The 26,684-nt window shown below is 43.0% G+C and overlaps 1 protein-coding gene, 1 long non-coding RNA gene and 1 pseudogene across 3 annotated transcripts in view; all 3 read right to left on the bottom strand.

Annotated features, from left to right (window-relative positions):
* Positions 1–26,684, bottom strand: part of LOC132542810 (uncharacterized) — a 383,400-nt gene that overhangs the window by 87,983 nt on the left and 268,733 nt on the right. The gene's annotated exons all lie outside the window — the stretch shown is intronic.
* Positions 1–26,684, bottom strand: part of LOC132542807 (tetraspanin-31-like) — a 50,571-nt pseudogene that overhangs the window by 5,509 nt on the left and 18,378 nt on the right.
* On the bottom strand, positions 149–26,648 carry RBBP4 (RB binding protein 4, chromatin remodeling factor). 2 transcript variants are annotated; one of them, XM_007523250.3, is made up of 12 exons: positions 26,398–26,648; positions 25,746–25,890; positions 17,048–17,193; positions 5,621–5,794; positions 5,239–5,354; positions 4,672–4,832; positions 4,451–4,577; positions 4,084–4,161; positions 2,762–2,838; positions 2,596–2,653; positions 2,230–2,340; positions 149–1,102 (listed from the first exon to the last, which is right to left on the bottom strand). In XM_007523250.3, the coding sequence occupies exons 1-12, from the start codon at positions 26,411–26,413 to the stop codon at positions 1,037–1,039; spliced, it is 1,275 nt and encodes a 424-aa protein (XP_007523312.1). In that variant the 5' UTR covers positions 26,414–26,648; the 3' UTR covers positions 149–1,036. The 2 variants fall into 2 exon arrangements, with proteins under 2 accessions (XP_007523312.1, XP_007523311.1); XM_007523249.3 differs by having other exon boundaries at positions 25,746–25,893; positions 26,398–26,646.

Raw genomic sequence — 26,684 nt, 5'->3', positions numbered from 1 at the left:
CCTGCACCACCAAAAGCCAGGGCTGAGCAGTGCTCTGGTAAAAACAAACAAACAAACACACAGAAAACTGTCACCTATATAACCCTTCTAGATGTCAAGAGACTGCTGTTCTATGAATGTTACATAAATAAAACCCACCAGCACTGGATTATATAGAAAAGCAATTTATTTCATTATAAGCACTTACACAGTTAGTCATTGTGTGTAACAGGCCTGCTGGTGAAACAGGTCACCCAAAAGAGAGATGGTATCAAACTAATAGTCAAGAACTCCTTTAACAGAAAGCAACTCTCATTCAGGATTAATTTAAATTTTAAAACAAATACAAGTTCTTCTCAACTTAACAGCCTACCTGTGGTATAACTGTCAGGCAAAAACATATATCTTTACAACTTGGCAGTCCCAAGTTAAAAAAAAAAAAAAAACACAAACAAACCATTTCACAGAAAGGAAAGAAATATGAGAACAGCTCAAGAAATACACTAACAAGCAAAATATATGGATGAGGAACATTAAGTTTTGACTTAACTGAGACACTGAGAATGGTCTAAATAGGAAATGTGTATTCTGAAATCAGTCTCGAAGATTTTAGAACAGGAACTGATGACTTCAATCTCCCCCATTTCCTGAATAAAAAAAGGATATCTTATACTATTTTTATTTCATGGCTCAGACACCTACCTCACTTGGCTCTATTCCTTATTTACTCTAGTCTTTCCTTCAACAAGTCTGGAAAATTTGGGGATATATAGCTTAAGAAGAAAAATAACCACACACAACATTCCCCTTTTCTGTGGCCACTTCAGACCTTTGTTACTAGAAAATTCCTGAAAATTTAAATATAAGTCTGTGGGTTTGCTGAGTCAAGCCCCCCTCCCCCCAGTTAGTATTTAGAAAATACCCTCTGAGCTAATAGCATTGTTGACCTAATATAGAGGGAGAGCTGAACAAAGTCTGTCTCAAAACCAGTGTCAAATCAATCTCAGGGTTGAGAAGGAAAAAGGGGAGTCTAAAATCACAAGGAGTGCTGATGTATCTAGGACCCTTGTCCTTCTGGATCCACGCTTCCTTCAGGGTCTTCATCATTATAAATGTTCTCTGCCTGTCCCAAAATAAGAAAAAAGAACACGTTACTTAGTAAGTACAGAGGTTACTACTTGAAGTTAAGTTTTCAAAAACAATTTAGAGGTCAGGGAGATAGACTGAGTCATATGATCTCTGTTGCAACTATTGTGTTTGTTAGTATTTTGGGCAACAACAGATGACATATACATACATTCAAAGTGCAACTATCTTCAAGGTGATAGTGTTGAAAGATGAGAGTAAAACACTGCAAAGGCAGACAATATAAAAACCGTCAAATTTAGCAGACATGGGGTGAACAAAGGAGAGCTAGTTTTAAAAGATTACTAATGAAAGAGAACCAGAGTGCTACTCTGGCACATGTAATGCTGTGAACTGAACTGAGGAACCCCCTTCTTGAGAGTCCATTTGCTTTACCCACTGCATCACTTCCAGTGCTGTGAATTCTATTTTTCAAGTATGTTAAACTGGGAAAACATCAGAGTTAAATAAAAAGTAACAGTGGGCTGGGTGATGATACACCAAGTTAAGCACACAGGGTACAAAGTGCAAACACCTGTGCAAAGATCCAAGATCAAGTCCCTGGCTCCCCACCTGCAAGGGGGAGGGGTCACTTCAAAAGTGGCAAAGCAGGTCTGCAGGTGTCTTTCTCCCTTTCTCTGTTCTATCCAATTAAAAAAAAATGTGGAAAAAAAAAGGGGGGGGGGGAATGGCCTCCAGGAGCAGTGGATTCATAGTGCTAGCACTGAGCCCCAGCAGTAACCCTGGAGGCAAGAAAAACAAAGTCAAGAATGTAAAGGGGCCATGTGCTGGCACACCTGGTTGCAGTGTGCAAGGAGCCAGGGCTCAAGCCCCCAGTCCATACAAGCAGTGGGAAAGTTTCACAAGTGGTGAAGCAGTGCTGCAGGTTATCTCTCTCCCTCCCCCTTCAATTTGTATATATATATAAAAAAAAAAGCACCAAGAATTGTAGCCAAGGAGGTGGCATAGGGAACAAAGCGCTGGACCTGCAAGTATGGGGTCAGAGAATGGTGCCCATAATTATATGAGTCAAGGTGATGCTTGATTCTCTTTCTCTGCCATGTAGTGATCCCTATATGTCTAATTTATGTAATCTCCCCTAAATAAAAGAGTACACACACTTACCATCTGCCACACTTGCATGATATTATCTTCTGATACAGAACAAATCACCCATGGTTCATTGGGATTCCAGGAAAAATCAGATATCTTGGCAGTGTGACCACCATGAATAAACTGAAAGGAAGAAGGAAGACAAAGATTTGAAAAGCAGAAACAATAAATTATAGACTATCAATATGGTTTTATATATGTATATATTTATTTTTATTATTGGATAGACAGAAATTGAGGTGGGGAGACAGACACCTGTAGGACTGCTTCACCACTCATGCAGCTTTCGCCCTGCAGGTGAGAATCAAGGGCTTGAACCTGGGTCCTTGTGACCGGATGCGCCACCACCTAGCCCCGTGGTTTTATATTTTAACATACCAGTAACTCTGGTGGTCCATCTTCTGCATCTTCTGGGGATTGTTCCTCTCCGATTTTGCTAGCAAAAAAGGATGCATTTTAAAAGTTAAAAATAAATTTACCCTGAACAAATTTTGGAAGGCATAAATCAAGTAATCCCAGAAAGGGTAACTAATACATGACTTACCTCAAATCCCAGACATTCAGTCTGCGATCAGTGCCACTGGAAGCCAAAATAGTCTCATTGTGTGGTGACCACTGAACCTATACATAAAAATGAAGTAAAAGACTGTCAATTAAAAAAAACAGGAAAATATCTAAAAATCACATTTAAGTATCAAATAAAAATAGTACATCAATAAAAATGCTACCTTCACAGAACTAATTTTGACCACCCTTATAGGTACTTGACAATGAATTTTTTTTTTTTTTTGCCTATTCATTTGTAAGAGACACCTACAACGCTGATCCACCACCAATGAAGCTTCTGCCCTGCAGGTGAGGACTGAGGGCTTAAAATTGGGTCCTTGTACTATTATAGCATTTAAAATTTTTAAAAAATATTTATTTATTCCCTTTTGTTGCCCTTGTTGTTTTATTGTTGTAGTTATTACTGTTACTGATGTTGTCACTGTTGGATAGGATAGAAATAGAGAGAGGAGGGTAAGACAGTGATGGGGAGAGAAAGACAGACACCTGCAGACCTGCTTCACCGCCTGTAAAGCGATGCCCCTGCAGGTGGGGAGCCAGAGGCTCGAACTGGGATCCTTATGCTGGTCCTTGTGCTTTGCACCACCTGTGCTTAACCTGCTGCGCTACCGCCCGACTCCCTATTATAACATTTCTAAATGGACTTTCCTCTCTATAAAAATGTAAGCTCTTTGACTGGAAAAGATTTTTATAACGTATTCCTCATAGTGCTCTAGCAATAAGTAGTAAATACACAGGGCACGTTACAATGTGCAAGGACCTGGGTTTGAGCCCAGGTCTCTCTTTCCCCTCCCCACCTTCGTTTTCTAGCTATCTCTATCTAATAAAGATTTTTTAAAAATAAAAATGACAGGTAAACAGCACAGTGGATAGTTTTGGATGCTTAAACACAAGGTTGCAGGTTCCATTTCCTGCAATGTATATGCCAGAATGGTACTTTAGCTCTCTCATTACTTAAGTCTCTCTCTTTTTTAAAAAAATTTATTTCTTTATTGGGGAATTAATGTTTTACATTCAACAGTAAATACAATAGTTTGTTCATGCATAACATTCCCCAGTTTCCCATTTAACAATACAACCCCCACTATGTCATTTATCATCCTTCATGGACCTGTATTCTCCCACCCACCCACCCCAGTCTTTTTTTTTTTTTTTTTAACCAGTGCACTGCTCAGCTCTGGCTTATGATGGTAAGGTGGACTGAACCTGGGACTCGGGAGCCTCAGGCATGAAAGTCTCTTTGTATAACCATTATGCTATCTACCCCTGCCCATAAGTCAATCTTTAAAAGTTTCTTACCTGGAATATTTCATCTTTGTGTGATTCAAAGGAATGCAACTTAAGTTTCAGATTTCTGAGATCCCACAAGGCAACAGTCTGCAAAAAGGAAAGCACAATCACTGATGAGAAAAGAAAACCCATTACATTGTACATGGGGGTGGGGATAAGGGCTCAGACAAATCCAGCCAACATTTTCTTTAACAATAAACTGACCTGGGTCAAGAGACAGATCACCCAGTGCACTTTACCATGTGTGATGGCTTGCAGTCAAGCCAGTCACCATCCAGGACATCAGGGCTAAAGTCCCACAGAGGGTAGAGCAGTACTGTGGTGTCTCCCCTCTCAACCTGTGTGAAACAACAAAACAAACAACCCCCAAACTGACCTTGTCGGCTGATCCTGTGGCAAGAATGAACTCACTATAAGGGTTGAAAGAAAGACAGTTCACTTCAGCGGTGTGAGCATCAACTGAGTGACTTGGTTTTGAAGTATTGTTTGAACGAGTATCCCAGCTTTAGTAAGAAAAACAAAACAGGAAAGATTGAAACGGATACTTAAACATAATGTTTAAATATTATAGACAAACTTAAAATTGATCCTACTCACATCATCAGTTTCTGATCATCAGCAACTGATCCAAACAGGGACTCATGGAGCAGATGCCAGGAAACATCTTCTACTACTGCTGTGTGGCCTGTGAAAATGGTCTTCGCGTCCACCACCTTTCCCTCCTTTGGAACAGCACTGATGTCCCATAAGCAGATGGTCTTAAATGTAAAAGGAACAATTTTTATTCTTTTTAAAAATATTTATTTATTCCCTTTTGCTGCCCTTGTTGTTTTACTGTAGTTATTATTGTTGATGTCGTTGTTGGATAGGACAGAGAGAAATGGAGAAGGGGAAGACAGAGGGGGAGAGAGAGACAGACACCTGCAGACCTGCTTCACTGCTTGTGAAGTGACCCCCCCCCCCGCAGGTGGGGAGCCAGGGGCTCGAACAGGGATCCTTACTCCAGTCCTTGCGCTTTGCATCACATGCACTTAACCCGCTGCGCTACCGCCTGACTCCCTAAAAATAACAATTTATATAAACGGAAGAACCTTACTTTACATGATTCAGGAAATGAAACTGATAACTAGCCCAGATTTGGTTCAAAATGAGTAAGATACACACATGGTCATCTGAAGCACTAAGTAAGTGCCCACTGAGATTTGGATTCCAGGAAAGTCCATATCCTTCCTTCTGATGTCCACGGAGACGCAAGTCTGGGTTGCACTCTCCAGAAGGGTCTGAAAAATACCAGATGCATTAAGACTTTCAAGCCCAGTGCCTTTGGGTCTACTAAACATAATGGACTTCTAACCAAGATGTTTCAAGTTCTTAATGTTTCTATGTAAAGAATGACTATCCACACATAACATATACGCCAGATGTTAATTATTTAATGTTAAAATGTTAATTATTTAAAGAACAAGCAATTAAACTTAAGATTGAGTTGAGAAATGTATTCCAACAGCAACTCATGATCTGTATTTGAACAAAAGAGAGCAGGTACCTGGTTTAGAAGGATGCTTTGTATAGTCAAAAACAAGAACATCACTGGACGGAGTCTTTGTTGCAATGATGCAAGGGTTCTGAGGCATATAACGTGCCCTGTTTACTTCTCCTTCATGGTTAATCTTGATTTCTATTTCAATTTTTCCACTAACTGAGCCAAAACCTCCAAATTCTGTAAATAAGATAAATTGCAAATGGTGAAAAAGCTAGAGGTACTCTTAGCATCACTCAAAGTACAACACAGCAATTAAAAAAAATATTTTCTCTTTAGACAGAAATTGAGAAGGGAGGGGAAGATAGAGAGAGTAATAGATAGGAGGCCGGGTGGTTGTGCACCGGGTTAAGTGCACACAGTACAAAGCATAAATAAGGACGCTAGTTCAAGCAGGGGCGGGGGGTGTCACTTCACAAATGATGAAGCGGTTCTGCAAGTGTCTATCTTTCCCCCTCTTATCTTCCCCATCTCAATTTCTCTCTGTCTTATCCTAAATGGAAAAAATGGCCTCCAGGAGCAGTGGATTTATAGTGCAGGCACCAAGCGCATCTGACACAAAGCACAAGGACCAGCATAAGATCCTGGTTCAAGCCCCCAGCTCTGCACTTGCAGGGGACTCGCTTCACAAGTGGTGAAGCAGGTCTGCAGGTGTCTATCTTTCTCCCCCCCGTCTTCCCCTCCTCTCTCCATTTCTCTGTCCTATCCAACAATGACTGCAACAATAAAACAAAAAGGGCAACAAAGGGGGGAGGGAGCAAAATTAAAAGAGAGAGAGAGAGAAAGGACAGAGACACCTGCAGCCTTGTGAAGCCTTCTCCCTGCAGGTGGGGACCAAGAGCCCTTGCATACTGTAATGTGTGCGCTTAACCAGGTAAGAATTTTTATCATCTTTATTTTATTTATTGCATAGAGACCATCAGAAATCGAGAGGAAGAGGAGACAGAGACAGAGAGACACCTGCATCACTGCTTCACCACTAGCAAAGCTTCTCCCTGCAGGTGGGGACTGGGGCTTGAACTTGAGTCCTTGCATACTGTAACATGTGCGCTCAACCATGTGCGGCACCACCCAGCCTCACAAGACTTTTATTAGCTGATATAATGTCGTAATCCAGACATGCTTTTAGACCAAGAATCAATTTCATCTGACTCTTACCACAATCCTATAGGCATTATCTCAAAAACTTTCCATGGGTTAAAAAGCTCACACAGGTTGATTTACTGATAACTATGGTAGAACCTAAACAGAGTCCTCATCTTTCTGACTCAGCCTAGAACTTCACGAACTCCCCTTCAGAATTAGACCATTTTTCCTTGGCAAAATTTCCATCACTCTTAAGCTACCCTTTTCTTTTTCCTACTTTATCTTTTTGGAGAGAGACAGAGAACTGAGGGGAAGAGACAGAAACCTGCAGCACTGCGCTTCACTGCTCCTGAAGTTTCCTCCCTGCAGGTCCTAGGGACCAGGGGCTTGACGTGGGTTCCTGCGTACTGGATGGAGTCTGTGCGCTCAACCAGGTGAGCCATTACTTGGCCTCGTAACTTTTTCAGTATTATTTTTTTGGCCATTGTAGAGACTGTTGCTCTGGGGTTATTTTTTCAGGTAGACACACTCCAACAGCAAAGCTTCCCCTACTGCTGTGGTAGTAGGGCGCCAATCTATAGAGTCGACATGCTCATCTGGCAGAGTGCAGGACTTAGATACCTGAAGCTCCCAGTTTGAGCTGCTGCACCACATGAGCCAAAGTGGTGCTCTAGCTTCTCACTGTTTTCATGTGAAATAAATAAAATCTTAAAAAAAAAAAAGGCCTAAAATATAGTATAGTTGAGGCGACCTTTCTGAAATACCATACTGTATCTTCTCCTTGCAGCATTTCTTAGTCCAGTGAGGAAAAACAGAACTACAACGGCTAATCCATTTTCCTAACTAACCACTTACACTTACCAACCTTAGTGCCTGGTTGAAATAAACCAGGTAGACAAGAACAACTGCACTGAAGGAGAGTGCCCAAGTACTATTATCAAGTGTTAAACGATATAATATTTGATTATGTAACCCTGGCAAAGTAACAGATAAACAAAAGTATTTAATGATTGCTCAAAACAAATCACAGAAGGTATGTCAGATCAAGACCTGACCGGCTCTGCCACTTACTAGCTTTGAGATTGACAAAGATGTTCAATTTGTCTTGAGTCTCAAATAACTTATCTATAAAGTTGTGACAAAGATGTTCAATTTGTCTTGAGTCTCAAATAACTTATCTATAAAGTTGTGAAAGTAACTTATAAATGCTCTACAATACTGTTATACAAGTTTTACAGACTGAGTACAATAATCTTAAAAAAAAAACCCACTTTTAGAATAAGCCCCCAGTCCCCAACTGCAGGGAGGACATTCCATGAGTGGTGGACAGTGCTGCAAGTGTCTCTCTCTCCCTCCCTGCTCAATTTCTATCCCTATCAAATACAATTAAAAAATAAAACATATTTTCTTTATTGGGAGGAATAATGGCTTATAGTTAACAATAAAATACAATAGTTTGTATATGTGTAACATTTCTCAAGTTTTCCACATAACAATCTAAACCCCCATCTAGCTCCTCCTCTGCTATCATGTTCTATAGCACCTGAACACCCACCCCCCCACCCCAGAAAAATAAAATGTAAAACAAACAAACAAACAAAAAACATCCCTGGTCCCCACTCACAGGGGGGGAAAGCTTCACAAGTAGTGAAGCAGTACTGTAGGTATATTTGTCCCCCTCCCCTATTTCTCCCTGTCCTAGCAAAAGAAATAACCATTTTTATGAGATCAGAGGATCACTTAGCTCTGGCACACAGTGCAAGGCGTCAAATTTGGGGTTTTCAGAAGAGGTCATCATATATATAATGTGGGTTATTTTGGTATTGGGTATACATCTCAAACTGAGGGTTTCTTTAACTGTAGTAAAAAAAAGTATAGTAAAATGAAAGGGTTCATGACTTTCTGTGCAAATGTGCATCATGACTTTCCCGATAACCCAACAGATACACATTACTAAGCCTCAGTTGTACATACAGTGTTTCATTTGAAAACAGGAATACTGATTCTCCACTGCACCTCTCCACCCCCGCAATACATACACTTTAAATTTGGCCTTTTGGGGCCAGGTGGTGGTATACCTGGTTGAGTGCACAAGTTATAATGCCAAGGACACAGGTTCAAGCCCCCAGTCCCCACCTGCAGGGGGAAAGCTTCACAAGTGGTGAAGCAGAGCTGCAGGTGTCCCTCTGTCTATCTCCCCCTTCCTCTCAATTTCTGGCTGTCTCTATCCAATAAATGAAGATAATATTTTTAAAAAGAAAATTATAATAAACCATAAAATTTTGGCCTTTTATCAGTTTTGACATGGGAGAGCCTAATTTTTTTAGTTTTTATTTTGCCTCCAATTTTATTGCTGGGGCCCAGTGCCTGCACTACAAATCCACTGCTCCTGGAGGCCATTTTTGTTGCCCTTGCTGTTGTTATTGTTATTGGACAGGACAGAGGGAAATCGAGGGAGAAGGGGAAGACACCTGAGAGAGAGGGAGAGAGACACCTGCAGATCTGCTTCACACCCTGTGAAGCAACCCCCCTGCAGGGGGGAGCCGGGGCTCAAACAGGGATCCTTACGCCTGTTCTTGCGCTTTATACCACGTACGATTAACCCACTGCACTACCGCCCAGCTCCCTGAGAGCCTAATTTTTACATATTTATTCAATAGAAACAAACTGAAAGGGGGAGGTAGAGATAAACTCGCAACACTGCTTTACAACTAAGGAAACTCCCCTCCTGAATGGAACTTCAAATCCCATGCTCTTTGGAACGTGTTCTCAGTGTGCCACAGCCTGGCCTCATTCCTGTTTTTTATTTTAAATCAATACTCTCATCTTCATAAACAAACAAACAAACAAAACACAAACAGTTGTGAAGCCTCCAGTAGGCAACAATCATTCTGATTTCTACCAAATTATTTTTGAGCCCATACTTTGCCTATGAGATGCACCAGGTCACCTTTTCATTCAAGTAAAACACACACACACTACACATACACACACACACACACACATACACACACACACACACCCCAAGTGGTACATAGCACCTTCACTTGGTGTTTTAGGACTCAAACCTGGGTGGTGCTCATGACAAAGTGATCTATCTCTCTGGCCGCCCAGTTTCTAATGAAAGGAAGAGACAGATCAAGCATCACTCAGCCATCACTGGTTGTCTACTACTTCCTATTTTTAGACAGAGGCACAGTGAAGGAGATCACAGCACCCAAGTTAATGTGATGAGAGCTAGGCTTGAACTTGAACCTGGGTGGCACACAAAGCAGTGTACTATCCAAGTGAGCTATTTCATTCATGTGAGGTAGAGGATACCACTCCAGTACATAGGGTACTGGGGACTGAACCTAGGACTTCAGGCCCATTTCCCAGTTGCAAGGATGATAATCTTCATGGATGGCAAGACAATGCTATGGTGTCTCTCTCCCTTTCATCTCTATCATATATTTATTCCCTGATGTTGCTTAGGAAAGCAGAGCCGAATAGTAACAACCCCCCCCCCCCCGCAACTTGTTTCCAATAACTAGAAATAAAATTACTATGTGCAGATTTTGGTAACAGCCTGAAGCAATGCTTTACATCTATTTTTTAGGGTTTAAAAATCTGATTTCGGGAGTCAAGTGGTAGCGAGAGGGTTAAACACATGTGGCGCAAAGCACAAGGACCTGCGTAAGGATCCGGGTTCGAGCCCCCGGCTCCCCACCTGCAGGGGAGTCGCTTCACAAGCAGTGAAGCAGGTCTGCAGGTGTCTGTCTTTCCCTCCTCTCTTCATTTCTCTCTGTCCTATCCAACAACAACATCAATAACAACAACAACTACAACAATAAAACAAGGGCAACAAAAAGGAATAATATTAACAAAAACTAAACTGATTTCAGAGGGTCCAGGCAGCGGCACACCTGGTTAAGCCCCCACTCCCCATCTGCAAGGGGATGCTTCGTGAGTGATAAAGCAGGTCTGCAGGTGTCTTTCTTTTCTCCTTGCTCTCCCCCTCCCAATTTCTCTCTGTTCTGTCAAATAAAAAAAAGAAAAATATGGTTGCCTGGAGCAGTGGATTCATAGTGTAGGCACTGAGTCCCAGCAATAACCCTGGTGGCAAAAATAAAAATAATTCAGAGTCTAGGTCTTTTCATCCAAGAGCAAGGATAAATTAGGAAGCTACCTACTTAATCAATGGGCAAAAACATTGAGACTTAGGAAAGATCTACCCCCCACTACCGGCAAGACCATATGAACCTCCAAAGTCTATCTACAAGGTAGCTCATAAAGTCTTACATATGGAGGTTGGGCGGTAGTGCAGTGGGTTAAGCTCAGGTGGCGCAAAGTGCAAGGACCTACATAAGGATCCCGGTTCAAGCCCCTGGCTCCCCACCTGTGGGGGGTCACTTCACAAGAGGTGAAGCAGGTCTGCAGGTGTCTATCTTTCTCTCCCCATCTCCCCCTCCTCTTCTCTCCATTCCTCTCTGTCCCATCCAACAACAACCACAATGATTAAAAAAAAAAATAAGGGCAACAGAAGAGAAAAAAAAAAAGCCTCTAGGAGCAGTGGATTCATGGTGCAGGCACCAAGCCACAGCAACAACCCCAGAGGCTAAAATAAATTTAAAAAAACAGTCTTACATATAAGTCATATATCACAGTTATTCCATCTTTCCTGGTAAATTCCTTTTTTTGTTGTTTCCAAGGCTTCAAAGCTTCAGGCTGACTTTTTCAGATAGGATGAGACAGAGGCAGAAAGAGTAAGATAGCCACAGCACTAAAAAATTTGTTCCAATGGCTGGAAATGGCTTAGCACACTATCCAAGTGAGCTACTTTGCCAGACCTTAAAATTTATTTTACTTTATTAATTTTTACCAGAACATTATTCAGCTCTGGCTTTGAGTGGTACTGAGGATTGAATCTCGGACCTCAGAGCCTCAGACAAGAAGTATTTTTGCACTATCTCCCAACCCCCACCTTAACTCCCAGCTGCAATGCAAAGCAATCTGCAGTATCAGTAATACTTGAAAATGTTCTGTTCTTGACCCAGAATCCCACTTACGCACATAAATGAAAACAAGGACTATTACAGGTCAGCAGTCATCAAAAGGAGGTAGATTAATGCACGCACAGAAACATGCCCAACATACCAGGCTAGCTCAAGTACCAAGAACAATGCCTGCTATTAATAATAGAGACCTATTGGGGCAGATAATGGAGCTAACTTTTACACTGTGTCATGCTCCCTCCCCCTTTTTTAACTGACCAATAACCTTTATTGACAGAGGAACCTGACACTGCTCACCCACGAACAGGCTCCTCAGGCGTGGGGTATCAAGGCTGTCAACTGTAGTCCAAGCTAGACTTTTATTACTCATCAGAATATCCGCTTTGAGGGGGCCAGGCGGTAGCGCAGCGGGTTAAGCTCACATGGTGCAAAGCACAAGGACCAGTGTTAAGGATCCCAGTTTGAGCCCCCAGTTCCCCACGGGCAGGAATGCACTTCACAAGTGGTGAAGCAGGTCTGCAGGTGTCTCTTTCTCCCCCCCCCGTCTTCCCCATCTCTCTCAATTTCTGTCCTATCGAACAACAGCAACTGAAATGCTGAGAATAACAATAACAAGGGCAACAAAATGGAGAAAATGGCCTTATATAGTTAAAAATCTCATTTAAAGACAATTTATCTTCATCTGACAGGAAATAAGGTTCAGAGAGGCTAAACGATTATCCAAAGCCACAGTTACTGAGTAGAACAGCAATCTCAAATCCATGCTTTTTTGGGGTTTGCCTCCAGGGTTATTGCTGGGGCTCAGTGCCAGCACTACAAGTCCACTGCTCCTTGAGGCTATTTCTCCCATTTTGTTGCTCTTATGGTTGTTGTTATAGCTGTTGTTGTTGTTGGGTAGAACAGAGAAAAATTGAGAGAGCAGGGGAGACAGAGGGGAGAGAAAGATATCTGCAGACCTGCTTCACTGCTTGTGAAGCAACCCCCCACCCCCACGCAGGCTGGGAGCCAGGGGCTCAAAGCAGGATCTGTACGCCAGTCCTTGCGCTTTGCACCATGTGCGCTTAACCCACTGTGCTACCGCCCAGCCCCCAATCCATGTTCTTTTTTTAAAATGAATTCTTTCAAAAAAAATATTTACTTATTCCCTTTTGTTGCCCTCGTTTTATTGCTGTAGTAGTTGTTGTTATTAACGTCGTTGTTGGATAGGACAGAGAGAAATGGAGAGAGAAGAGGAAGACAGGGGGAGAGAAAGAGATAAAGACAGACACCTGCAGACCTGCTTCACCGCCTGTGAAGCGACTCCCCTGCAGGTGGGGAGATGGGGCTAGAACCTGGATCCTTATGCCAGTCCTTGCGCTTTGCAACACCTACATTTAACCCGCTGCACTACCGCCTGACACCCCAATCCATGTTCTTTTATAGCTCCTTGCCTCCAAGACTTCATGCTCACCAATTTTACTATTCCTGCTGACAGCCCCCCACCCCAGAGGGAAAGGAAGATGGGTGGGGGTAGGGAGGAGACAATACATGCTCTACTGTGTACGCCAACTCTTGGCCTCTCAAGTCCATGTCCTTTATAAAAGGCTTTCTTCCTGCCAGGGCTTCACACAACTTTGCGATTTCATCTTTAGCAGTAGACTCATTTTTCCAGACAGACACCACAATGTTGCCTCACCTCTTGCAAAGCATCCCCTTTGCATGATACCCTAAAAGTAGTGGCCAGTGGCCTGAAAGTGGTTCCTTGAGCATGGCAGTGTGTGTGCCTGTGGTCTAGGAGATGGCACAGTAGATAGAGCTGGACTCTCAAGCAGGAGGTCCTGAGTTCGATTCCTAACAGCACAGCACATGTACCAGACTGACATCTGCTTCTTTCTTTATTACTTATTTATTTATGTATTTATTCCCTTTTGTTGCCCTTGTTTTTTATTGTTGTAGTCTGACATCTGCTTCTTTCTCCTATCTTTCTCATTAATAAATAGTATCTTTTTATTAAAAATAAAAGTGTGTGCACTTTACTGGATAAGCCATCTTCTGGTTCTCAGCAACTGGGGCAAAATATTTGTATATCACATTATCTAATAATGGGTTGTCACCAAACATCTATAAAGAACACAGATACAACTCCATCTTCTAAATTCAGTGTCCTCTCCCCTCCACTGTGCTTTCTCACAGATTAATTTTTCAGTAATCATTACTAGTTACACACTTGAGTTAGTGACATAAAAATTATGCCTGTTGATCTGGTTTTTTTTTTTTTTTTTTTTGCCTTCAGGGTTATTGCTGGGGCTCAGTGCCTGCACTATGAATCTACTGCTCCTGGAGGCCATTTTTCCCTTGTTGTTGCACTTGTAGTAGTAGTTGTTGTTGTTGCTAAATAGGACAGAGAGAAGTCGAGAGAGGAGGGGAAGACAGAGAGGAGAGAAAGATACACACTTGCAGACCTGCTTCACCTCTTGCAAAGCAACCTCCTGCAGGTGGGGAACTGGGGGCTCAAACTGGGATCCTTACGCCGGCCCTTGCGCTTTGCACTATGTGTGCTTAACCCTCTGTGCTACTGCCCAGCCCCTGATCTTTATATTAATAATTTATTTTGCATTCCGCATATCAACAATCAAATGAAAAACCTGTAATGAACAAAATGATTGCAAGATGGGGAAAGATAGCAATAATGGTTATGCAAACAGATTCTAATGCCTGAGGCCCCAAAGTCCCAGGTTCAACTCCCCCATACGCCAGAGGTGAGCAGTGCTCTGGTAAAACAAAAATAAAAACAAAGATTAACTGCAGATGACAGTCCTGTTAAGAAATCGGAAGCCAAAAGAACAACATCTATAGGGGCCAGGCAGTGGCGCACTTGATTAAATGCACACGTTACAGTGGCTAAGGACCCTGGTTCAAGCCCCTGGTCCCCACCTGCAATGGGAAAGCTTCACAAGCAGTGAAGCAGGACTGCAAGTATCTGTCTCTTTCCCTCTCCTTTTTCATTTTCTCTGCCTCTATGAAGTAATAAACAAATAAAAATATTTAGGGAGTCGGGCGATAGTGCAGTGTGTTAAGCGCACATGGCGCAAAGCACAAGGACCAGCATAAAGATCCCAGTTCGTGCCCCTGGCTCCCCACCTGGAGGGGAGTCGCTACACAAGTGGTGAAGCGGGTCTGCAGGTGTCTATCTTTCTCTCCCCGTCTTCTCCTCCAATTCTCTGTCCTATCCAACAATGAAACCAATAACTACAATAATAAAAACAAGGGCAACAAAAGGGAATAAATAAAAAGAAAATTTTTTTAAAAGAAAGAAGCCAATATCTATTTTTTGGTATACAAATCTCAGTAAGAAGAATCTACTACATCTTGGTAGTAACTTGAGCTTAAGAACTATTATAAAGAAAATCCACTTATTTTTACTTCTGACTGGGGAAAGTAATTCAGACAAGTCCTTAGGTTTATCATTGGTGGTTAACTGTAGTTCCAAAATAAGATAACATTTTGAGTGACTAATTTTTTCACCACAGCACCTTTTTTTTTGTTTGTTTGTCCTTGTTTTTGCCTCCAGGGTTATTGCTGGGGCTCAGTGCCTGCACCTGCTCCTGGAGGCCATTCCCCCCCACCCCTTTGTTGCCCGTATTGTTTAGCCTTGTTGTGGCTATTATTGTTATTGTTTTTTTAATTTTCCCTTTTGTTGCCCTTGTTGTAGTTACTATTGTTGTTGTCATTGATGTCGTTGTTGTTGGATAGGACAGAGATAAATAGAAAGAGAAGAGGAAGACAGAGAGGGGAGAGAAAGATAGACACCTGCAGACCTGCTTCACCGCCTGTGAAGTGACTCCCCTGCAGGTGGGGAGCCGGGGGCTCGAACCGGGATCTTTATGCAGGTCCTTGTGCTTTGCACCACATGCACTTACCCTGCTGCACCAACACCCCACAACTCTCATTTTTGTTATTGATGTCGTTCATTGTTGGATAGGACAGAGAGAAATGGAGAGAGATAGGGAAGACAGAGAGGGGGAGAGAAAGACAGACACCCACAAACCTGCTTCACCATCTGTGAAGCGACTCCCCTGCAGGTGGGAAGCCGAGGGCTTGAACCGGGATCCTTACGCCAGTCCTTGCACTTTGCGCCAGGTGTGCTTAACCCGCTAAGCTACTGCCCAACCCCCAGCATCGTTTTATTACCAACTTTGTTAAACTTTTTGAGAGGCCAATGTTTTATCCACTATGTACCTCCTGTTTGTTAACCTTATTTTGCTTATTTATAAATTTTCATAAACATGTATGCACTGTTAAAAATCCACTGCATTACTTTCTGGGCTACTCATTTAAGTTTTTTAAAATATATTTATTTACTTCCTTTTGCTGTCCTTGTTTTATTGTTATAGTTATTATTGATGTCATTGTTGTTGGATGGGACAGAGAGAAATGGAGAGAGGAGGGGAAGACAGAGGGGGGAGAGAAAGCTAGACACCTGCAGACCTGCTTCACCGCCTGTGAAGCGACTCCTCTGCAGGTGGGGAGCCGGGGGCTCGAACCGAGATCCTTACACTGGTCCTTGTGCTTTGCGCCACCTGCGCTTAAGCCGCTTCGCTACCGCCCAACTCCCTCATTTAAGTTTTATATATATTAACTATTGCCATGGTTAAGAGATTTCTACAATTTTAAGCCAGAAGGTAATGTAAGTTAGTGCTTCTAAATCTTTATCATTATTGTCCATTCTAAGACCTTGCATTTTTTCCCCTCGCTGAATTTAATAAACTTTATTTTGATAGGACAGAAATTGAGAGGGAACAGGGACAGAGAGGGAAAGACAGACAGATACCTGCAGCACTGCACCACTACTCATGAAGCTTTTCTCCCTGCAGGTGGGGACTGGGGGCTTCAACCCAGTTCTTCGCACATGGTAACACGTGCTTAGCCAGGTGTGCCACCACCCAGCCCCTCTCCCCTGAATTTTAGAGAGAAGATTCTCTGCCACAGATACACATAGTAATTAATAAATACACTGGGTATGGTGTCTTATATGACACACACACACACACGCACACGCACACACACACACACACACACACACACACACACACACACACACACACACACAACCATGGGAAAGACAAAAGGAGAAATGAGAGATACCACAGAACTGCTTCAACATTTGTGAAGCTTCCCTTTCATAAGGTCCTCACTTGTAATGGCAGAGGGCTGGAACCTGGGATCTTACACAGGGTAAGGCACATGCTCTACTGGGTGAGTCACTGCCCAGCTTCCCTGTACACCCATTAAAAAACAAAAACCAGAATTCAGATATGAAAGATACAACCCACACACAATTCGCCAACCCTTCTTTCCCCTTTAATATTCCTACCTCCTTTCTCACTGTCGTAGTGTGAAGCATCAAACTGAGCATCATCATTAGGGAGTTGCACGCTGGCTATCACAAGATGGTTTTGTTCATCTGATGTGTGGGTCCCCAGGACAAGACGATGGATGCTGAAATCTTTCCCTTCTGGTCTGTAAGGTATTCATATGGAATATGGTCACTATTCAAATTAGTAACACCAAGAGACCAGGAATCAGTTAATATACCTATGCAAAACAACAACAAAAACACCATTACAATCAGGTTTTTGGAGAAGCCATTAAAAAAAATTTTTTTGTGAAGTCCAGCGGTAGCGCAGCAGGTTAAGCGAATGTGGCAGGAAGCACAAGGACCTGCATAAGGATCCCGTTTCGAGCCCCTGGCTCCCCACCTGCAGGTATCTATCTTTCTCTCCTCCCTCCTCTCTCCATTTCTCTCTGTCCTATCTAACAACACCATCAATAACAACAATAACTACAACAATGATAAAAAAACAAGGGCAGCAAAAGGGAAAATAAATAAATACAGAAAAATTTAAAAAAATTATTTACTCATTAACAGGATAAAACTGTGTATGGTGGTGGTGGGGTGGATAAGCATAATGGTTATCAAAGACTCTCAGGCCTGAGGCTCCAAAATCCCAGCTTCAACCTCCCTTACCATCATAAGCCAGAGCTCTGGCATAAAAAAAAAGGTGTGTGTGGGGGTGGACAGCATAATGGTTATGCAGAGACTCTCTTGCCTGTGGCTCAGAAGTCCCAGGCTCAAACAAGCTGGGCAGTGCTCCGGTGTCTCTCTGTATCTCTCATTAAAATAAAACATGTAAGAGTCCAACACTTTATCCACTGTGCCACCTCCTATTGAGGAGAAAGTCATTAAGAGCACCATTTTCTTTTTCTCTCTCTCTCTCTTTTTTGCCTCCAGGGTCATTGCTGGGGCTGGGTGCCTACACTACAAATCCTTTGCTCCTGGAGACCATTTTCCCCATTTTGTTGCCCTTGTTGTTGCATAGGACAGAGAGAAATGGAGAGAGATGGGGAAGACAGAGAGAGACAGATAGACACCTGCAGACCTGCTTCACCGCTTATGAAGAGACTTCCCTGCAGGTGGGGATCTAGGGGCTCAAACTCAGATCCTTACGCCGGCCCTTGCACTTTGTGCCAAGAGTACCATTTTCTTTTCTTTTTTTTTTTTTTTCTTCCCTTCCCCAAGAGTACCATTTTCTAATTTTCTTTCTTTTTTATTGGTTCCAGGATTGCTGCTAAGGCTTGGTGCCAGCACTATGAATTTACCTCTCCTAGTGGCCAGTTTTTCCTATTTTATTTGACAAGGCAAGAGAAACTGGAGAGGGGGAGAGATAGTGAGGAAAGAGACACCTGTTTCACTGTCTGAAATAGCCCCCCAAAGGTGTAAGGACCAGAGGCTTGAACCCAGGTCCTTACACACTAATGTGTGCACTCAACTCACCCTCCAGGCCTCACATTTTCTACTTTTAACCAATCAACCCTCCTTCCTTCACCAGAGCACTGTTCAGCTCTGGCTTATGGTGGTAGGGAAATTGAATCTGGGACTTTGGAGCCTCAGGCAAGAGAGTCTTTGCATACCATTATGCTATTTTACCCTCCACCCATAATATCTTTCAAAAATACAAAAAGAACATTATAGTACTTTGTATTCTAAGCAGCCTGAAGGGGCCTTGCACATATACAACTCCACTGCTCCCAGGTCCGTATTTTTTTTTTTTTTAAAGAATTTATTTATGAGAAAGATAGGAGGAAGAAAGAATGAGACAACACTGATATATGTGCTGCTGGGGATTGAACTCAGGACCTCATGCTTGAGAGTCCAATGCTTTATCCACTGTGCCACCTCCTGGACCACAGGTCTACTGTTTTCCATCTAGATAGATGAGGACACCACAGCACCAACTAAGTTTCTCTGGTGTGATGTCAAGGCAAGGCACACACCATACCTGATGAAAACTCTCTTTCTAGCTGTAGGTAATTTTTGTTGTTTTATTTTTAATATTTTATTTTTTAGTGAGAAATACAGAGAAAGATAGAGACCAGAGCACTGCTCAGCTCTGGCTTATGGTGGTGCTGTGGACTGAACCTGGGACCTGAGTGCCTCAGGCATGAAAGTATTTTGCATAGATTAGAAAAGAAAACACAAGTCGAAATGGAATTGGAGTATTACACCAAAGTAAAAGACTCTGGGGTGGGTGGGTGGGTGGGGAGAATACAGGTCCATGAAAAATGATGAATGAAATAGTGGGGGTTGTATTGCTAAATGGGAATCTGGGGAATGTTATGCATGTAAAAAAAAAAAAAAAAAGAAGTAGAAAAAAAAAAAGTATTTTGCATAATGATTATGCTCTCTCTCCAGCATTACAGGTAGTTCTTTTTTTTATGTTTTCTTTATTTATTTCCCTTGTTTTTTATTGTAGTTGTTATTGATGTCACTGTTAGAATAGAGAGAAATGGAGAGAGGAAGGGAAGACAGGGAGAGAAAGACACCTGCAGACCTGCTTTACCACCTGTGAAGCGACTCCCCTGCAGGTGGGGAGCCGGGTGCTCTAACCAGGATCCATAGAACTGGGATCCTTAGGCCCATCCTTGCACTCTGCACCGTGTGTGCTTAACCCGCCGTGCTACCGCACGAGACTCCCTATAGGTAGTTCTTAGCACAAACTTTATAATTACTTTGGGGAAATAGTTAAAGAACTAAAAGGTAAATTAATTACTCGGTTTTTACAAAGGGGTACAGCGAAAGCAAGTAAATGTTTAGAACACTAATATTTTAGGTTATTCATTAGGTTAGCCTCATTAAAAGGTAAAAGTGGAAATAACACTAGACAAAAAACTCAAATATTTACTAAGTGCCTAATAAAGAACACATCGCTCCAAATGCCACAAAATACATTATTGAGGAAGACATGATTTCTGTCTTCAAAAAACAATGGGAGGGGGACCAAATTTAGCTTACTGAAAGAGTGCATACCTTGCAAAAGGCAAGGCCCTGGGTTCTACTGCTAGTACCACACAGACAAGCAAAAACTCACCAGGGGGAAATTAACCATGTAAACAAACTAAGCAGATATACAACAGGAAAGGCACACAAGAATCTGGGAGTTAATAGATAAGGATCATCTCTGGAATGGAGGAAATGCTCATGAAGCAGGTAATAGCTGAACTAATCTCAAAATGAGTTAAGACCTAGAAGATAAGGAATCCCAAAACAGTGTTGTAAGAAAAGGAAAGTGGGCAAGGCGAGGTCTAGTAAGTGTTAAGCATATTAAGCATGTTAAGCATACTGCAAACCTGGTATCATTCAAACACTACCCCCCACCAGCCCCCCCCAAGAGAGAGAATACATACAGAAAGGCAGAGTGAAAGAGACCACAGCACTGAAGCTTCTTTCAATGTGAGGGCCTGGCTCGAACCTGGGATGTGCACATGGCAAAGCAGCGCAATATCCAAGTGGGCTATTTACCAGCCCAATAATCCATCTCAAAGATGAAGATAACTAAGTTTAGGAAAACCAAGCACCTTAGCTAAAACCACACAACTATTAACAGAATCACAACCGAAGTCCAACAGTGACATTGGATATGGGAAATAGTTTTGAGAAAAGACTAGAAAAACATTAAAATCAGTACTGCATACCAGCTAAAGGCATTTGAACTGCATTCAACAGGAACAATGAACCATGGGAAAAAACTAAGTAACACAAATATCATTTGAATTATTTCAGAATTAAACAAATTCTCAGATTTACTCCAGACCTACTGAATCAGAAACTTATGGGGTGACTGAGGCTCTGAATTACCAGGTTCAATTCCTGGTACCACCACAAGCCAGAGCAGAGTTCTGATAAAAATGTATCAAAGAAGCTCTGGTCTAGATGAGAAAACTATTAACAAGTAGAATTAATTGAGCTTTATAAATGGATTCTCAAGAAAGAAAAAGACAGCAAAAGAGGCTGGATGGTGGTGTACCCAGTTAATCACATGTTACAACGTGCTAGGACCTAGGTTCTAACCCCTGGTCCCCACCTGCAGAGGGAAAGCTTTTGCACCTGGTAAAGCAGTGTTGCAGGTATCTCTCTCCCTCCCCCTCCCCCCTCCCCATCACCTCCTTCCCTCTGACTTCTGGCTGTATCAAAAAAGGCAGCTACAGAAAGAATTCAGGTCTCTAAAATATTAACAGGCAAAGGTAGATAGCATAATGGATATGCAAAGAGACTCTCATGCCTGAAGTCCAAAGTCCCATGTTCAATCCCCCCCCATCATAAACCAGAGCCGAGTAGTGCTCTGGTTAAAAATAAACAAATAAATAAAATAAAACAAAATAAAATACTGGGGCCAGGCAGTAGCGCAGCAGGTTAAGCACACATGGCGCAAAGTGCAAGGACAGGAGTAAGGATCCTGGTTCGAGCCCCTGGCTCCCCACCTGCAGGAGGTTACTTCACAGACGGTGAAGCAGGTCTGCAGGTGTGTATCTTTCTCTCCCCGTCTTCCCCATCTCTCTCCATTTCTCTGTCCTATCCAAAAAAAAAAAAAAAAAGAAAGAAAATACTAACAAATTCTTTGCAGAGGTCTACAGGCAGAGAGGAAAGATAGATGTTAATAGAAAACAGAATATTTTAACTTTAGAAGAGGAAGGAAAAGCAGCTAGGGAGAAAGAAGTACTAAAGAATCATAAATGTAAATTTTAATTGTTTGCTTGTAAATAATTCTATCTTCAAGAATTAAGTTTTTGGGGGCTGGGCGGTAGCGCAGCAGGTGGCGCAAAGTGCAAGGACTAGGTAAGGATCCCTGTTCGAGCCCCTGGCTCCCCACCTGCAGGTCTGCAGGTGTCTGTCTTTCTCTCTCCCTCCCTGTCTTCCCCTTCTCTCTCCATTTCTCTCTGTCCTATCCAACAGCAGCAGCAATAGCAACAATAACAACAACAGGGGCAACAAAAATGGGGGACAAAATGGCCTCTAGGAACAGTGCATTTGTGGTGCAGGCACCAAGCCCTGGAGGGGGGGAAAAAAAAGTGGTCCGGGAGGTGGCACAGTGGATAAAGCATCGGACTCTCAAACATCAAGTCCTGAGCTCAATCCTGGGCAGCACATGTAGCAGAGTGATGTCTGATTCTTTCTCTCTCCTATCTTTCTCATTAATAAGTAAAATCTTAAAAAGAAAAAAAAGAGAATTAAGTTTTGGGGTAGAAGGCATAATGGTTATGCAAACGGACTTTCATGCTTGAGGCTCAAAAGTCCCAGGTCCAAGCCCCCCACACCACCATAAGCCAGAGCTGAACAATGCTCTGGTAACAAAACAAAACAAAACAAAACAAAAATTAAGTTTTATGAGTAAACTACATGTAAAAATCAGGGGAAAACAAAACAAAACAGGGCATCTGGACCAACATCAAAGTTTGTTTACAGAAAGATTTACTTCCATCTGCCAAGGTAGAAAACTACTAAAATTAAAGACAGATTTCAGCCTTGTATTTAGTTCACATTTTTGCTATTCAAAGGTTGCTATGGGAAAATGGTCTTGTAAAGTGACCTTCATGCCCGAGGCTTCAAGGTCTCAGGTTCAATCCCCCACAGGATCAAAAGCCAGAGCTGAGCATTGCTCTGATAAACACACTGCCAATCAGTGCATTCAATATATTAGCTTTTTAAAACTATGGGCTCCTTGGGCAGGAGGAGATGGCATCATAGTTATGCAAAAGACTTCCATACCCAAGGCTCCAACGTCCCAGGTTCAATCTCCTGTACCACCATAAACCAGGGCTTTGCTGGGACCAGGTGGTGGCACACCTGGTTGAGTGCACATGTCACAGTGCTCAAGGACCCGGGTTCAAGCCCCTGATCCCCACCTGCAGAGAGAAAGTTCTGCAAGTGGTGAAGCAGGGCTGCAGGTGTCTCTCTTTCTCCTTCTGTATCTCTTCTACCCTCTCAATTTCTGGTTCTCTCTATTCAATAAAGATAATTCAATGGAATACTACTCAGCCATAAAAAATGGTGACATCACCGTTTTCAGCCGATCTTGGATGGACCTTGAAAAATTCATGTTAAGTGAAATAAATCAGAAACAGAAGGATGAATATGGGATGATCTTAGGCAGAAGTTGAATAACAAGATCAGAAAAGAAAACACAAACAGAACCTGAACTGGAATTGGCATATTGCACCAAAGTAAAACACTCTGGGGTGGGTGGGTGGGGAGAATACAGGTCCAAGAAGGATGACAGAGGACCTAGTGGGAGTTGTATTGTTATATGGAAAACTGGGGAATGATATGCATGTACAAACTATTCTATTTACTGTTGAATGTATAACATTAATTCCCCAATAAGGAAATTAAAAAAAAATAATAAAAATCATGGCTGCTTTGCACTGCTCTGGAAACACACACATACACACAACACTTAGTTAAAACCACCCATCGCCAGTGACACAGCTACATACAAATAATGTCAAAGGACATAAATACATAAATTATGGTATTGTGTATGATACAGCAAATCCTAACAAAGGGATATATACATAAAAAAACCCCACACATCACAGTGTACAAAGATGAAGGTGTTCAAACTCCTGATCCCCACCTGTAGGAGAAAAGCTTCTCGAGTGGTGAAGCAGGGCTGCAGGTGTCTCTCTCCCTCCCTATCTCCTCACCTCTTTCAATTTCTGTCTCTATCCAATAATAAATAAATACAAAAAAAAAAAGAAAAAGAAAAGGTGCTCCTATGGGATTAGTGAGGGGGAGAACGTCACAGTGATTTAGCATAAATGAATGAAATAGCTAAACATTAGGAATCCACTGGTTTAATATAATCTAGCACAATCACAAATCTGGAATCAATTACCACTAATTAAATACGCTAACATAAGGTCCTAAATAATTGGAATAACCACTTCTTCTTCTAGCGTTTGCTGGAATAACCACTAACACCACTAGACAAAAATAAAACCACTTGGGAGTCCGGTGGTAGTGCAGTGAGTTAAGTGCAGGTGGCACAAAGCACAAGGACCAACATAAGTAAGGATCCTGGTTCAAGCCCCTGGCTCCCCACCTGCAGGGGAGTTGCTTCACAAAGCTGTGAAGCAGGTCTGCAGATGTCTCTCTCTCCCCCTCCTCTGTCCATTTCTCTCAGTCTTATCCAACAATGATGACATCAATAACAATAATAACTACAACAACAATAAAACAAGGGCAACAAAAGGGAATATTTTAAAAATCTATCGATATTATTATAGTGGATATATATATTATAGGACAGAGCCTACCCTAGAAAAGATATACTTCATGTATGAGAGAGCTGAGTACCTGGGCAAGTTTGGTGCTAAGATGCAACTGGGAGGTCTATACAAGCCGCTTCCAAGTTTTGTGCTCGACCAATGAGTGGTTCACCTCCCTCCCAAGGCTCACTACCACCTGCTTAAAATCTAAGGGTAGCAGCCTCATTCTAAAGTTATCTATGAAACTTATATATCAAATTCCTCCTATTTAGAAATAAAGTTGAAGGATTGGCCAGTGGCACTGATAAAACGGTAAGTTACTAGGCACAAGGACCCAGCTCAAGCACCTGGTCCCCACCTGCAAGGGGTTAAGCTTCACCAGCCATGAACAGACTATAGGTGCCCCCACCCCAGTTTGTCTCCATCATAATTAAAATTAAGTAAGTAAAGCTGAAGAGGGTGTTATCAACCATACCTCAACTTAAAACCAGAGCTTTGATGGCACCCAGTTATCCAGCAAAATAGACTAATATTTTCTGGGGAAGTTTTACATGAGAGAAGCCAGAGAGAAGCCACTTCAGTACAAATCCCACACGACCATTTAAACTATTTCTCTGGCCACACAATGCCATTTTCAAATGTTAATCTAATTAGTGAAAAAATTTTATAGTGAAAAATCTACTGTTCCAACAGCTAGGATTTCGCTAACCCCTTGCCATCTCAGTAAAATTAAGTCAAATATTTAGTCCTACCTATTAAAGGTAAGAAAGACATGATTACAAGGACCAGCTAAATACCCCGTTTCCAGCCCCCATCTGCAGGGGAGTCCAAGCAGTGAAGCAGGTCTGCTGCAGCTGTCTGTCTTTCTCTCCCAGTCTTCTTCCCCTCCTCTGTTTCTCTCTGTCCTGTCCAACGAGGACAGCAAGATCATAACAACGATAAACAAGGGCAACAAAAGGGAAAAAATGGCCTCCAGGAGCCCCATCAATAACCCTGGAGGCAAAAAACCAAAACAAAACATTCCATATATATATACACACACTTTAGATGAAAATCCTTTTGCCTTGTGTTTTCTGAATCTGCTCTCAGCTCACATAATTGTAATAGTTTACATCTGCATTTTAAACTTAAACACATCATTTCTGAATTAAGCAACTACTACCAAAGACCGGGACTCATTACTTCTGAAAGCTAATTAAGTCATATTGTTTTCTGATCAATTATAGTTGCAATATGGACATTTAACCCACTATCAGTAAAACGAAGCATCAACAAGTCTTCCGTTGTCAAGTCAACTACAAAGCAATTGTATATTTTGTCTTGTCTTGTCCTAAAACAACAACAAAACAAAAAAACCAGAACGTCTTCAATAGATTTAGGCGGGACTGGAGAGAAAAGCAGGGGCAAACCGGTCTAAAACCTACACTGAGAAGACACAAAAATAACTTTCAAGCGACGCACATCACCTGGTCACATCTGGCAGCCACTGGGCAGTGAGGCTGGGCCACTCGAGAGCGTGGGTCATCACCAAGTCGTACAGAAAAGGCGTGTTCTTTTTCCATATCTTATACTCTTCGTTGATCACACGTTCTTCTACTGCGTCATCAAAGGCTGCTAAAATAAATAAATAAATAAATAAAGTTCAGCCACGGAGCACAAACGGAGAGCGAGAGGATATTTCCCCAGCTGGCGGCTCGGCTCCCGAACGCGGCTCTGAAATGGAGGGGGGTCTGCGCGAACCTCCCGAGGGCGGAGGTGCTCGGTCCTCCCCCTCCTCCTCCGCGGGGCCCGACTCGCTCGCGCCGGCGCCAGGCCGCGCAGCCCGTGAGCCCAGTGAGTCGCCGGAGCCGGAGGCCCGAGCCCCGACCCTGGAGGGACGGGGACAGAGGACCGCGGGCAACGCATCAAACACCCCCGGGCCGCCGCCGCCAGCGGCGCCCTGACTCCGCTAGAGGAGCTGGCGCGCCGTCAGCCCGGCCGGCGGGGCGCTATCTCCACTCAGCTCCGATGGGGGTGGCACGTAGCGGCGTCGGGCCTGCTGCACTGTAAGGCCGGAGGGAGGCCGCGGGCTCGCGCCACCTCAGCCCGGACCTCCGGGGGCCACTCCAACACTCTCACCTTCCTTGTCGGCCATGGCGGGGAGACCAGCCGGACGGATTCCGGGCTCGAGTATTGCAGGAGGGGCCGGGAGGCAGCGGGCGCTCGCTCTGCGCGCGCGGCCTCTATTGTTTCCTGCGGCTCCTGCGTGAGGGCCGACTCGCGCGCCTTCGCGCCAACATCGGCCAATGGGGACGCGCCGAAAGGCGAGGTGGGCGGGGAAGCCGAGGCCTCAGCCTATCCAGAAGCGCGGAGTCGCTTTCCGCGGGGCCGAGGCGCGAGCTCCCACCCCTGCCCCCACGCGGCCC

This window comes from Erinaceus europaeus, chromosome 13 (genome assembly GCF_950295315.1).
Source record: "Erinaceus europaeus chromosome 13, mEriEur2.1, whole genome shotgun sequence".
In the NCBI taxonomy this organism is placed as follows: domain Eukaryota; kingdom Metazoa; phylum Chordata; class Mammalia; order Eulipotyphla; family Erinaceidae; genus Erinaceus; species Erinaceus europaeus.
This window is presented reverse-complemented; position numbering and strand designations above follow the sequence as displayed.

Bases quoted from the DNA above. Each gene is read 5' to 3' on its own strand.
- RBBP4 (XM_007523249.3), bottom strand. The intron at 5,355-5,620 runs GTACCTGCTCTC...GGTATTTTTCAG, and splicing joins AAAGCATCCTTCTAAACCAG to ACCCTTCTGGAGAGTGCAAC. The intron at 4,162-4,450 runs GTCAGTTTGGGG...TCCTTTTTGCAG, and splicing joins CCACAGGATCAGCCGACAAG to ACTGTTGCCTTGTGGGATCT.